Raw genomic sequence first — 14780 nt, 5'->3', positions numbered from 1 at the left:
TCAGGTCTGTGACCTTTCATCAGAACGTCAGAAGCAGTTGTTGTTGTCTCTTGTCTTTAGTTGTCCACGGCTGTCTTTTTAGGCAAATAGAACTCGTGCCCTTTAGGTGTATAAACTGGTTCTGTAACCCATTAAATTCTCTTTTGAACACCTCCCACTGATCTTCTGTCATTTTACCCATTAACAGATTTGCCCAGTTTACTGAAAAGTCTCTGTTTCATCCTATTGAAATCAGCATTACCTAACTATAGAATCTTACTAGGCTTTTCATGTTTATCTCTTTCAAGCACTATGTTGAACTCAATCATATTATGATCACTATTAGCTAAATGTTCATGTACCGTTAGGCTGTTCACTAAATCTGGCTCATTGCTCATTATTGAATCTAATGTGGCTGCCTAGTTGGTTCAAGAATATATTTGCAGAAAACTATCTTGGACACACTCAAGAATTCCACTACCCTTCTGAAATGTGCTAGTCTGCTTATCCCAAACTATATGAAAGTTAAAGTCCTTCATTAAAACCACTCTGCGTTTGCTACATGCTTGTATGATCTCAGAATTTATTCAAGCTACCACTTCAAGGCTACTACCAGGGGACCTATACACAACTCTTGTTACATTCTTAAAATCTTTTCTAATTCTTAATCCTACCCATAAAGTCTCCACTGCCTGTTTACCTCTGATTATACTCTCTCTTATCATGATGTGATTTCATCCTTAATCATTAAGGCTTCTCTTCCCCTCTTATCTTTTTTCCTACTTTTCCTGTAGACCTTATAACCTGGTATATTTAGTTCCCAGTTTTGACCGTCTTATAGCCGTGACTCTGTAATAGCTACCATATCATACTCTCCAAATTGAAATTGCACCTGCAATTCATTCAATTTGTTCATTATACTCTGTGCATTTGTGTGAAGAACGGTTATTTGCGCCACACATCCTAATCTGTCATTCTGTTCTAAATGATTTTCCCACATGTTTCCTGTTTCTCTCTCCTGGTTTAATTACTTTACATCTTTTAGTTTTCCCATTACCTGCAATACCTCAAGCACAATTTCTGACTGTTACTCTACTCTCTTCCCATTTGTTTGTGTTTTAACTACTCTCTATACTACCTTTTCCAGCTGAGCCTTCCCCTCTGTCCGCACCACCCCACCCCCCACCATTTACTGGTTTAATGTCCTTGTGACCGCCCTGTTTATCCTTTCCACTAGGACTCTGATCCCAGCCCAGCTTAGGTGGAGCCTGTCAAAATAGTACATTCCCTTCCTGTTCCAGTACTGGTTCCAGTGTGCCATGAAATGGAACCCCTCTACCCACACCATTCCTTCTGTTTATCCTTGTGCCAATTTTCAGGTGGCCAGAGATTATAACCCTCGAGGTCCTGTCCTTTAATTCTGTTCCTAGTTCCTGGTACTTTCTAAATAGGACCTCTTCCCTACTCTTTCCTATGTTGTTGGTCCCAATTTAGAACACAACAGCTTGATCCTCCCTCTTCCTCTCCAATATCCTTTCAAGTCAGTTTGATATGCCCCTCACCCTGGCACCAGGTAGGCAACAAACCATCTACCCTTCCCCTCCCCTTTCAGCAATCCACAGGGTTTTGTTCCCTCCATTCTTCAATCGCCCTTCAGCACCCTCTTCCCTTCCCACAGCACATTATCTCACAAGCGTAGGAAATGCAACACCTTCCTTTTTACCACTTCCCTTCCCACCAACTACATCCCCAAATACTCCTTCCAGATGAAACAGTGATTTACTTGTACTTCTTTCAATTTAGTACACTGTATTTTTACTGCTGATGTGATTTTCTCTACATTGGGGAAACTAAATGCAGATTGGGTGACCGCTTTGCATATTTTTTAATTCGTTCATGGAATGTGGGCGTAGCTGGCTAGACCAGCATTTATTGCCCATCCCTAATTGCCCTTGAGAAGGTGATGGTGAGCTGGCTTCTTGAACCGCTGCAGTTCATGTGGGGTAGATCATAGTCCCTGAGCTTTCCGTTGACTAACATTTTAACTCTCCACCCTCCTCCCACTCTGACCTCTCTGTCCTCAGGCTCCTAAACTGTTCTAATTAAGCTCCACGTAAGCTTGAGGAACAGTACTTCATCTATAGATAAGGCACTTTACAGCCTTCTGGACTTAATACCGAGTTCAACAATTTCAGATCATAACCTCTGAATAGCAGCAGTTGTTAATTGTGCTATTCCCATTTACACCTCCTCTAGATCCATTTTTTGTTTCTTGTCCTACCATCTCCTTTCGTCTTGCACCATAATTCCTTTTATCATTTAGTTTCTCCTGCCTTCCACCCTTATCACAGTCCTTCCCTTTTGCTCTTTCATCCCCTCCCTCTTTCCCTGCATAAAACCAGTTTCATCTCGAGCTTTTTCCAGTTCTGACGAAAGATCATTAACCTGAAATGACAGCCCGGTTTTTCACTCCATAGATGATGCTTGACATGCTGAGTATTTCCAGCACATTCTGTTTTTGATTTTTTAATTAAAAGAGAGCTGTACAGATGGGAAGATGGCTCCATTAAAAAGAACATGATTTTTGAAAGACAAAATGTTCTTGAGCCATACTTTTTATTTCTTGGTTTTGTATGTACAACATGCCTCACAAAATGTTTCTCTGGACTGTCAGCAAGAACTGGGAGCAGGGTTCAATACCCACACCTGATGCCTTTGGACCTCATTCACATGAGATTGGCAAGTGCATCCCCAGGCAATTCACCAGCAAAGCCCAGTTGAATTTAGGGTCACCACACTATCAGCATGAGCCTTCAGACAAATTTTGGAAGCAGGATGGCAACCAGGAGGTAGCTCAAGGTGGCGATCAGGAGGGGGCGAGGAGGCTAGTGATAGCTGGCTGCAGTTTGTGGTTTTAGTGTGGAGCCAGGAGGAGTGCTCTTGCACCTCACGACTTCACAATCACATAAATATTTTTTAAAAGCTTTTGGCGGCAGCCTGCAGCAGTACCTTTAACGGTGCATACAGACCTGATTTTCAGCTGCATACAGAGCAAACCAATTTGGTAAAGGAGGCAACAAAAAGGCATTAGGCATCCTATTTGCATATGCATAGGGATGAACCTCTGCTTCAGGTACGGGCACTAGATGCCTCTTTTGATGCCTATACCAATATGTCGGGAAGGGCCCTTCTGGCTGAGAACCCACATATTGGATGCTTGGTGTTCATTTTATGCTTGTAAAACGGGTGCAACATCACTGTATTTCTAGGCCTGTGTGTTTGAACCTTACTGTACAATGGGAGGATCCATTCAGCCTGGAAGCGGACTCGTCTACACTTTCAGCCGTTGTGCTGAAACTCCTTGGCAGTACTCAATTACTCCTTTGCAATACTTCGTATAACTGCTTGTGCGAGGCCAGCAGTTTTACTGTCATAACTGGGCCCCTGAAGTTCTCATCTGTGCTTTCATTAGCACAGCTTTCCAAAATTAGGGTCCATAAGTACAAAACAGTCACTAATAAATCCAATGAGGAATTCATAAAAACGTCTTTACTCAGATAGTACTGAAAATGTGGAGCTTGCTACCACATGAAGTGATTTAGGTGTATAACATTGATGCATTAAAGGGGAAGCTAGCTAAGTTAATGAGGGAGAAAGAAACAGAAGAATATGCTGATAGGGTGAGATGAGTGGGAGGAGGCTTGTGTGGAGAATAAACACTGGCATAGACCTGTTGGGTTGAATGATCTGATTCTAGGCTGTAAAATTCTATGTATCTGGAGGAGGATTTTGCCCTCTGGTGAGCTGTTTCCTACCACTAGTACCTACTGCTACTCTTTGGTGCCAAGTGTTTCATCATGTGCAGACCCTGCTGGTTCGCTATCTTTAGGGTGCCTAGTAGCCATTAGGAAGGTTCAGGCAGTCACCCTCTGAGCTCAATTTTATGCACCCGCACCGGGAGTGGTGGTGGGGGGGGGTGGGGGGTGGAAATGGCATGCTGCCATGCTGCCGTGATCTTCCTTGTGGCGGCCCACAATAATATGCCAGTTGAGCTGCCCCCCCAATCACCTGGAGGGAGCGGGTTCTCCAACGCTGGCAATGGCGTTAGCTGCCTGTGCGCAGGTGATGGCACCATTTTTAAAGGCCTGCCAGCTAATTTAAATTTTTACAGTTATAAACCCCCCAACTGTGCTGTTTAAAAATCTGCCGCCCCTTCCCACCCTCCAATAACAATAAAATTCATTATTTGCCCTCTTCCCCCCCACCACCCACACCCCCCACCCACCCCGCCCAAAGCACTTACCTTCCACACTTGACCTCCCCCCCACCTCCACCACCCAACAAACTGAACAAAGTGCACAGGTCGCCCCTTCCCACCATCCCCAACACTAATGATGTAAATCTGACCCCATCCTCCCCTCCCACACTAAAAATCTTAAGTTGCCCCCTTGCACACCACTGCGGTGCCTGCTTTCATCAGACGGGTGCGTGAGTGCCGACTGCTGCTCAGAAGATTGCAGCCTGATGGTAAGATTGGAGTCATTTTTATTTAAATGTACGCATTCTGCTAATTTGAATATTTTAATCCGTGTTCCGTCGCCCAGTGGCTGGGGCGGCCGCCACAGAGCCTCGCCGCCGGCAAGATCGGGCCCGGTCCTTCCAGCATCGGGCTCCATGGTGGGCCACTGCCGGAACGATATTCCGGCTCCCCCCCCACCAACCCCCGCCACAGAGCCCGATGTCGGAAGCTTTGTAAAATCCCGGCCTCTGTATAGCTTGAAAGCTGTCTCATAAGCTGATCAGTCAGAAAAATACAGAATTAGGAGCTGATCAGAACTAAAAAGTTTCATATAACTGTTGACAAACCCTTTGGTTTTCAAGATAAATTCCCATTTTGATCCAGCTAATATGAAATTGGCAGTAAATGAAAATACTTCAAACTGAGCTTGTGTTGGAGAAATGGGCCAAATCCCTGCTGGTTCTCTGCACCCTGCTGAACAACATAATTAAACACTGTTCTGCTGAGAGAGCAGTGCCTAAGAGACACCAGCCTCGTCTGCATCAACAATAAAAGGATAACATATTTGAATTGTATCAATACTTCTGACTGAGTTCAGAGTAAACAGGGTACACCTTTGTGACAGCTTCCTGTTTATGAAGCTACCACAATTTGCAATGTCGAGAATATATTGCACTAAATCGAGATGTACTATGAGATTCTTGCAACTGACAGACAATCTGGTGTGATAATACATTCCGTTGCGAGACAAATCCCACCTGGCTTGTCCGTTGACTCTGTACATGGGGCTGCATTGTCTGCTACGGCTTCACCTGACACTGGCTCAGGCTCCACTTCCTCCAGATGTGATGTCTGAATCTGACCGTTCTCTATTAGCTCCTCTTCATTATGTACTGGCACATCTCCATCTGAAACCAGACCGATCAGTCAGTGGACTGAGCAGAGACAGTCATGGTGAAATGATCCAACAGCACTAATGCACACAAACTGTATTAAAAGGAAATTAATTGTACAAAGAGATAATGATACCAACGGAAATAGATTGGGTGTTAAATTCTGGACTGCCCACATTTAGGTGCCCACCGCCAAGCATTAGTACCCTGCGCACAAATGATGAGGTCTGAGGAGTCTTGGATTTTGGACCTCAAAGCATGTCATAAAGAAGACAGCGCTGCGGTATGAGGCTGCACAAGTAGGTGGTCGGGTCTCATTGTGGGGGTCAAGAGGTATTGGTTGGGCCATGGAGGGTGCAAGTAGGAGTTAGGGAGACATCGGGAGCCATGAGGAAGGATCGGAGCTTGAGAGAAGACATCGGGACCAGAGGAGAAGTTTCAAGGGCCAAGGGAACTTAGCTGGAAGTTGAGGCCAAGTGAAGGGAGGAAGATCACGGACTTGGAGAATGAGACAGGAGTGAGATTGGAGGTTAGGGCCATAGCCAGATGTCAGAGATCTGAGGACAAGGAGCAGCGGTTATTGTGGTTAGGTATTTATCTTTTTTACTTATGCAATGTTTAAGCTTGGTTTACTCTGAGACGGCCAGGGAGACCAACATTGCAGCTCTCCTGTCAAATGAGGGTGCTAACATGCAAAAGTTATTGCATAACAGCATGAGTATCAGACAAAAAGTCCTCTCCTCCATCCTGGTTATGATGAATGTGACCATTTTCATGCTTCAGTTTTAACTGATGGGGTATTGCACCAATCACAGCTGATCTCATGTAAGAACAATCCTGTTAACTTTCACCGATGGTGAATACACTGTCTGAAGAAGCTAGTTTTTCAGACCCCAACATTTACCACTCATATCTTTCACCTTGTGATTTGAGATTCCCATTCTTATTTTGAATGATTTGTTTTCCTCGGTTTTGATTTGCAGACAATCTTCTTTCACATCATCCAGATTTTAGTACAGAACAAATAGATTTGTGTCTTTGAGGGTCAATCCTTCCATTTCAGCTGTGCAATCTGTAGCTACGTCAACAATCTGCAAGTAGTCAGTGTTGCAAATTGAAAAAAAATGAATATTTCTGTCTGTTGATGTGGGATAACAGTGGCATAAACAAATGTCTCAGGGTTTTCCAATAATGTCAAATGGCCCATCAGGAGTAGGCCAAGTAAGATTTAATTTAGTCTTTTTAAGGAAGGGATTTTGTAGTTCTTAGATTCAAATCAATGGCCATACATTTGGCACCAATGGTAAAACTCTTGTCACTGAGTTGGAAGGTTATGAGTTCCAGTCCCACTCCGGCACTTGGGCACACTAAATATGCTGACAACCAATGCTATCTTTCAGGTCAGATGAGTTTTTTTTATTTGTTCACAGGATGTCACCTGTAAGGCAATCATTTATTGCCCATCCTTAATTGCCCTTGAGAAGGTTGTGGTGAACCACCTTATTGAACTGTTGCAGTCCATGTGGTGTAGGTACACCCACAATGCTGTTCAGGTTGGAGTTCCAGGATTTTGACCCAGTGACAATAAAGGAACGGCAATATATTTCCAAGTCAGGATGGTGTGTGAGTTGGAGAGGAACCTGCAGGTGGTGGTGTTCCCATGCGCCTGCTGCTCTTGTCCTTCTAGGTGGTAGAGGTCACAGGTTTGAAAGGTGCTGTCGAAGGAGTTGCTGCAGTGCATCTTGTAGATGGTACACACTGCCACTGTGCGCCGGTAATGGAGAGAGCGAATGTTTAAGGTGGTGGTTGGGTTGCCGATCATGCGGGCTGCTTTGTCCTGGATGGCATCAAGCTTCTTCAGTGTTGTTGGATCTGTACTCATCCAAACAAAAGGATAGTATTCCATCACACTCCTGACCTGTGCCTTGTAGATGGTGGACAGGCTCTGGGGAGTCAGGAGGTGAATTACTCACTGTAAAATTCCCGGCGTCTGATCTGCTCTTGTAGCCACAGTATATATATTGTTGGTCCAGTTCAGTGTTTGGTCCAGGATGCTGATTTTGGGTGATTCTACGATGGTAATGCCATTAAAGGTCAAGGGGAGAAGGTTAAATTCTCCTATTTAAATAGGTCTCATCGTCCTGTTTAGGTGGATGTAAAGGATCTCATGATACTAAACAAAGAATAGCAGGAAGCCCCGAAAACATTCCTCCTCAACAAACTCCGTCAAAAACACATTATTTGCTGATTCATCTCACTTGCTATTTATGGAACATTGCTGTCCACAAATTGGTTGTGTGCTGATAAAACCACAGTGACTGCAATTTAATATACATCAAGATTTCTTTGGAATATCCCAAGTTCTTTCTTTAATCCTATAAGGCATACACTTAATACTATCTCTAATTGTCTAGCTATACTGTCTCTTTTTGTTGCAATGCTTCATGTGTCAAGGAAGCTGGTAAGAGGCAGCCTTAAGGTAGACATTTTGTAAAGAATTCCCCTCTTTCAAAATATGATCAAAATTAGAAGGGAGGAAAAAACATAGCATTTTAATTAAAATGTCTTCATCTTCGGCCAGGCAGTAAATTATTTGAAGCCTCACTATGGATTCAGGTTTGTGCAGCACCCTCATCTCTGTCAGTGATGCTCAGAGCTGTGAGAGTGATTAATACATCACACTGCAACTGCTATCTGATCCTCCATATGTTACTGCAGTCAGCCTGGCTGACCGTTATAGCCTTTTTGTTATGTGTCTCTATAAACTTCATGCACAATCAATCAAAACTGCTGCAAATAAAGAGAACTTTCTCACCTGACAGGAAGATTAAAAGGTGAATGATAGGACAGTCTAAATAAAAAATCCTCCATTTATTTTTTAATAATACGTTCAGAAAATGTGTTAATGACTTCAGATTTACATCCTCCAAGAACCTAAAAAGTGAATGCGTATCTGAGTTGTGTGATTGTGTGCTCTAGCTATTTGATCCTTGCTTACTGAACGCATATGTTGGAAAATTGCTGATATACACCCCTGGTAGACAAGACCCCATGCTGAAAATGTGCAATTGGAAAATTTCCCCCCTGCCTGTAATTTGTGTGCTGAATTAACTTTTAAGTTTCCCTTTTGCTGATACCACAAGATATCAGTTGTTTAGTAAGAGGATATTTTTTTATAAAATTAATTTTTCATTAGGTTTATCCCAATAGTATGGGCTTCCATTAATTCTAAAATGTAATATTTTCATGCAGGATATACTTTATGGCTAGTTGGACCGCTTGGGAGGAATTCCCAGTCCCTGCTGTCTATCTGGTGAGGGTTCAAATCTGTGTTTGTCAATTGTTTAATGATCAACTGGTTAGTATCCTCCTTGGAAGGGTAACTGTGAGAAATAATTTGTGATCAAATTGTTTCCGAGATGACATGACTTGTGATGGGAGATAGGAACCCACGCATGGCACATGGCAGACTCAGTAATCCAATGTGAGCCAACCGAGTCCAGGGTGCTATGGACGATTTGCCAAAGTGTATGCCAAATCAGGTACAGAAAAATAAATAAAGAAAGGGAAATATTAGATTGAAAGATTAAAGACAGAAAGGAAAAGTATTTTTTTTAATTATTATAATTTTACAATTTTAAAATTTCCAACAACAATTAAAAACTACAGGAATGTGACTCCACACCTATCATAGTTCATTTTCAGTGCCATTGGTTGCCTGGCAGTAATTAACACTTAGCATGCCGTTAAAAGTGTAGCTAGACTGAAATGGACAAGACTTAACATTCTGTGAGGAGTTTCATTTCTATCTACTGGGCGAATACAGCAACTTCACACCATTCAATGCATTTCAATGGTGAGGGAAACAGATGGTTTTGCAAAGTTAATGGCGAAGCAATGTATCTCGGGCAGCAACTTTTGGATTTCTGCACTTAACCACACATCTGCCCTCGCATGATAAAGTTGCTGTATCATTTGTACACAACCAACAGCAAGCACCATTAGCCTAACTGTTGTTTTAGCAAGGAATTATGGGCCATTAACAACAGTGTTAACTAAATTCAAACAGGAATCAGATGAAAACACGCTAGGCTGTACTCCAAATATGGCACAGAGCAAATTAAAATGCATTATCACTGAACTGGCCATCTCATCCTGACTTTTTCTTTCAGACTGTGTAATTACTACAGAATTTTGCAAAGTGAACACACTGCCCTCCAGGAAATCCAAAAATAGCCTTCCAATTTTTGTTGAACCAATGAAGTAGAATTTTGAGTGGCCGATGATCATACTCAATTCAATTAGGGCAAATAGGGATAAAGTATGCGTTAAAACAATAGAAGTTGAGGTTTTGGGTGTAAACATCTCTTGAGAACTGAAAGATATTACAGATGAACAGGACTTAAAAAGAGCAGAACAAAGGAAAGGAGAAATGGAACCCCTCCACACTGACAACGAAAGCACACATAGGAAAAGAAACCAGCTTAGGTGGAGAAAAGGAGATGGGAAACTAACAGAGGTAATACTGGTCAGATAAAAGGAGGAATAATGAGAAAATCAAGGAAATAAAAGGCAGCTACATGACACAGCGAATGGATGAATAGGTCAAGGAGGATAGATAAGTAGAACGAGAAGTTTGGCAGAGAGATGATGACACCTTCCTCCTAAGTGAAGCCTCCCCATCTGGCTATAATTTTCACCACTTGCCTCGCCAAGACCGTCGCGGTGGTGGTGCGGCTCTTGGCGCCAAATCACACCTTGGTCTGGCCCCCTACTTGTCTGGCACTTTCTCCTCCTATGAGCCTCTAACCTTGCTCTACCCATCTTGCTTCTCATTTGAAATTCTCGTTCTCTACTGCCCACCCATGTACTATGCCAATTCTCTCAACAAACTATCTTCACTGCTTTCTTCCTTCAGCCTCTGCATCAAGTAACTTCTCATCCTAGGTGATTTCAACCTCCATCTCAATTCATCATGCTCTCTCTCCTCTGAATTCACTGTCCCACTATACCCCCTGAAACTCCCCCCTCCATATAAACCTCTCCGCCTATATTCACAGCCACTCTCTTGACCAACTTACCTGGCCTCACTACTCCCATAGTGTCAATTACAGATAAGGCCATTTCTGACACTACCTTGTATTGCTCTCCATCCAGATCCCGCTTCCCTCTCCAAGCACTACTTGATTCTATATCCGCACCTGGAAAAAAACTCTCCCCCAATTCACTTACAACTGCACTCTCAAAATCCCAACTGTCTAGCCTTTGGCTCTCTATTCACCATGACATTTCTGTAGTTATCGATCTGATCAACCACACCCTCGTCCCCACTAAAGCAATTATTCTCTCACACCCTGGCTATTCCCCCTGTACCACCTTCACCTCCACTTCTTTAAGTCCAAGGGATGCAGATCTGAACGGATATGGAAGACAACTGATTTAGCCATTGACTATCAGATCCGGCTGAACGACATAAGGCTCCATTGGGTTCAGCTCTCGCCTGCAAACATTGCTTATTATTCCAGGATCTTCCTGGAATGCAAAGGTAACCCCTGTCTTCTTTTCACTACTGCAAGCCATCGTTTTCAACTCCTCTTCCCTGTCTCTTTCACCTTCACCTCCAACAACAAGTGCGAGAAGCTCATGGATTTCTTTGCCATTAAGATTGAGACCGTCTGATCAGCTGCCTCTAGCACTTTCCTCCCTTACCCTAAGCCCACCATGCCAAACTTCCTCTAAGGCTCCCCTCTGCCTTAGCCCTGTATTGGCATCCTTCTCTAGTTTCTCTCCTATCTCCCCTCATACCCTGTCCAAGCTCATCTTATCCATGAGACTTACCTCCTGCTCTTTCAACTCTATCTCTAATAAACTACTGAATACCTAACTTCACTTTCTGCTCCCTTGTTAGTTGACATTGTTAACAGTTCTCTCTGCTCAGGTTCTGTCCCTTTCTCCTTCAAATCCCCGTCCTCAAATAATCCTTGACCCCCTCCGACCTTGCAAACTACCACTCCATCTCCAAACTCCCTTTCCTCTCCAAAGTCCTTGAATATGTTGTTGTCGCCCAAATTCATGCCCATCTTTCCCGGAACTCCATGTTTGAATCCCTCCAATCAGGTATCTGCCCCTGCCACAGTATTGAAACTGTTCTTATCAAAGTCAGAAATTACATCCTATGTGAATGTGACAAAGGCAAACTATCCCTCCTTGTCCTCTCGACTTGCCTGCAGCCATTGACACTTTGGTATCATATTTGACCCTGAGATGAGCTTTCAACCACATAGCCACACTGTCACTGAGAATGCCTATTTCCACCTTTATAACATTGCCCAACTCTGCCCTTGCCTCAGGTCTTCTGCAGCTGAAAACCTCATCCATGCTTTTGTTACCTCCAGGCTTGAATATTCTAATGCACTCTTGGCCTCCCACATTCTACACTACATAAACAGAGGTCATCCAAACCTCTGCTGCCCATGTCCTAACTGTTGTGGGATCACTTTAAGAGATTGTGGACAGATTTTGTTCTCATCCCGATGGCGGGTTTTATGGTGGGGGGGGGGCGGGGAGTGCCAGAGAATCAGGGCAGAATCGCCCGCCATGGAACCCGCCAGGAATCCCTCCTTGGTGGGCAATTTGTGGCCCATGGAGGACCCCCACCGGGAACAACTCATCCCCCCGGGACCCCTCTCCACCTGGACAAAACACTCAACCCCAACCCCCCCATCCCCCCTCACCGGGGCCTTCCACTCTGGTCCCAGCGACCCCGCCTCACCCACCTTTTCTCCGTGGTTCCAGCGCTGAGCCTGGGTCTGAGGCCTCTGCAGTACCGGCAGTGGCTACTGCTCCCAGTGGCGCTGCCGATACTGCTGAGCTGCCAGCCCTGTGATTGGCTGGCAGCTCTTGAAGGTGGGCTATGCCTCCTTAAACTTTCATCCCAATAGTGGGTATCTGGGATGAGCTGCCAGAGGAGATGGTGGAGGCAGGAACAGTAGCAACATTTAAGAGGCATCTGGACAGGTACTTGAATGAGAAAGGCATAGAGGGATATGGAATTAATGCAGGTAGGTGGGATTAGTATAGATAGGCATTATGTTCGGCATGGACGCATTAGGCCGAAGGGCCTGTTTCTATGCTGTACGACTCTATGACTCTAAGACCGGAGGACCACCCCGGTGGTCTGAAAAAGTGCAGAGACGGGGTTCCGCCCGACTTTTCGGCCCCTTGCTGGGAGACCCACTGCCTGCGCAAAGTCCAGTCCTGTAAACGGAGATGCACCGAAGAAAATGACATTGCATTACACATGACCAGAGAGCTGTAGGTGTAGACCGACAGAGTAAGGTGTGTGTAGGTGTGCTCATATATTAGTTATGTGTATATATGTTCCTGTTTAAGTCGCAATAAACACCCATGTATTCTTCATATATTATTTGTATTCCTGTGAATCTTATAATAATTCACGCACTAAAGGAACAAATATAATATGGTGGCAGAGTTTGGGATTTTTCTGAGGAACACCAAGTGCCAGTGCTGGAGAAATTTTAAAAACACCCCAAGTAAAAGAGAGTGACAGCATCTTGAAACTTCTGAAACACACCAAAAGAGAACAAAGTGACAGCGATTGCTTACCTGGAGTGGCTGAAGATTCCTCAGGAGAGCAGTTGGCAGAAGACCCCAGAACCATGCAGAGAGCTGGAACTGCAGACAAGACCCCAGAGGGTGTTGAAACTCTGTGAGTAAAGAAGGCAAATTGCCACGTGATCGGAGTTTTCAACTGATCTGGCAGTTGGCCAGAAATGATTGGAGAAAGCAGTGCAGCCATTACTGCATCAGTTTTTCCCAGCTGACAGTTTCGCGGGTAGGTCTAAGCTAAAAGAGCAGGAAGAGCTTAACAGCACAGAGGAAAAGGCTAGTTGTGGAAGCTGCTGGTACTGCAATTTGCAGCACTCTGCACAGAGAGTGAGAAGCTGCGTAAAAAGAAAAATGAGCCTGTGTAAAAAGCTATGTCTGATAAAATGAAAAGCTGTGAGAAAGCCAATATTTGTAAAGAAGCACGAGGAAAATAGCATTCAAGTACCCAATTATGGATTGGAAGGCATCAGACATAGTGTCTGAGTTCAAACTGTTTCGCCAACAGATGGAATTATGTTTCCTGAAACAAGAAGTGAGCAAACTAGAGAAGCAAGCTGTAAAAATCAAGATCTCACTGGATAACAAGGGCTTGCAATGGATCAACACACCAGGATTGTCGACTGAGGATCAGGACCTGAGTAAGCTATGAGCTGAGATACTGCACGCAGGAATGGTGGCAGATCACATGCAGAAAGAACGTCTGCAATAAAGAATGTCAAACGCAATAAAAGGGATGCCAACACAAAACAAAAGCCCAAGCAAGTGCATCAGGTCAGCAGAGAGACAGACTGTCAGAAGGACATGGATGAAGAGTGCACTTGTGTGAACAACGAGCAAGCATTTCACATTGTTAATTTGGATCAACGTGTCAATGCTATTATGCAATCTGAGGCATTTGCTATGATTGGGATTACATGCCTGAAGAAGAGTGGCAAGCATAAGCTCAGAGTGGAAAATGATACTGGGGAAAGCGCAAATATCCTGCCCCTCTGTATGCTGAAGGGCATGTATTTAAAGAAATGGGAATCTACGCTGTGACCCACCGCGGCTAGGCTGACTGCCTACAATGGTTCTCCAATCAAGTGTATTGGAAAGATACCTGGGAGACCAGAGAGGCAGCCGGCGGACCTGGGAGGAATCCAAACTCAAGCGGGAGCTATAAATCAAGAGCGCGGCTCAGGGCCCTTACTTACCTGGAGACTGGAGAGGCAGGTTCTGTTTCTGTCTGTGGCTGGAGGTTGGGGCGCGCTGGGTTTGAAATGTGGAAAAAAAGCTAACAGTGGCATCATGGGAAATCTGTAAGCTGATTGGTTGGTGAGTAACAGCTGTTAGATAGTACCTGTAAATAGCTGAAAAATCAGAGAAAAAAGTTCTGTTTTTTTAACCCTCAAATACTACCTTAAGGTTAGTACTACTAAGGTTTTAGCTGGTGTAATTTATTAGTAATTAATGATTGGAAAGTGCTGTTTGGACGGAGTGTGAGGCTGTGAGTTGGTGTGTGAGGGACTTCAGTGACAAGGGGAAGCAGGTGCTCTTTTGTCTCTTTCTTTTCTTTTCTGCCTCCATGGTACAGGGGAAGAAGCTGATTGGTGAGTAACTGCTAAGTTATTCTAATTAGTACGCTTATTATACAAACAATAATTGGTTTGTCAAGCTAAGGTATGGCAGGGCAGCTCGGCCAAGTGGAATGTGCCTCCTGTGGTGTGTGGGAAGTCGTGGACGCACCACATGTCCTTGACAAACACATCTGCTGGAAGTGT

The 14780-nt window shown here is 44.1% G+C and overlaps 1 protein-coding gene across 10 annotated transcripts in view; it reads right to left on the bottom strand.

Moving 5' to 3' along the window:
• LOC137384353 (phosphatase and actin regulator 1-like) overlaps positions 1–14780 on the bottom strand; it is an 859907-nt gene that overhangs the window by 295700 nt on the left and 549427 nt on the right. For 9 of the 10 annotated variants that reach the window (XM_068058280.1, XM_068058345.1, XM_068058335.1 and 6 more), the window contains one exon: positions 5257–5406. The exons of the other annotated variant lie outside the window; for it this stretch is intronic. In XM_068058280.1, coding sequence (XP_067914381.1) covers positions 5257–5406 — 150 coding nt within the window. The remainder of the gene's footprint in view (positions 1–5256; positions 5407–14780) is intronic. 10 annotated transcript variants of the gene reach the window in all.

The sequence above is a fragment of the Heterodontus francisci genome, chromosome 2 (assembly GCF_036365525.1).
Source record: "Heterodontus francisci isolate sHetFra1 chromosome 2, sHetFra1.hap1, whole genome shotgun sequence".
NCBI lineage: Eukaryota > Metazoa > Chordata > Chondrichthyes > Heterodontiformes > Heterodontidae > Heterodontus > Heterodontus francisci.
The sequence above is the reverse complement of the archived record's forward strand: the minus strand, read 5'-3'. Positions and strand labels throughout refer to the sequence as shown.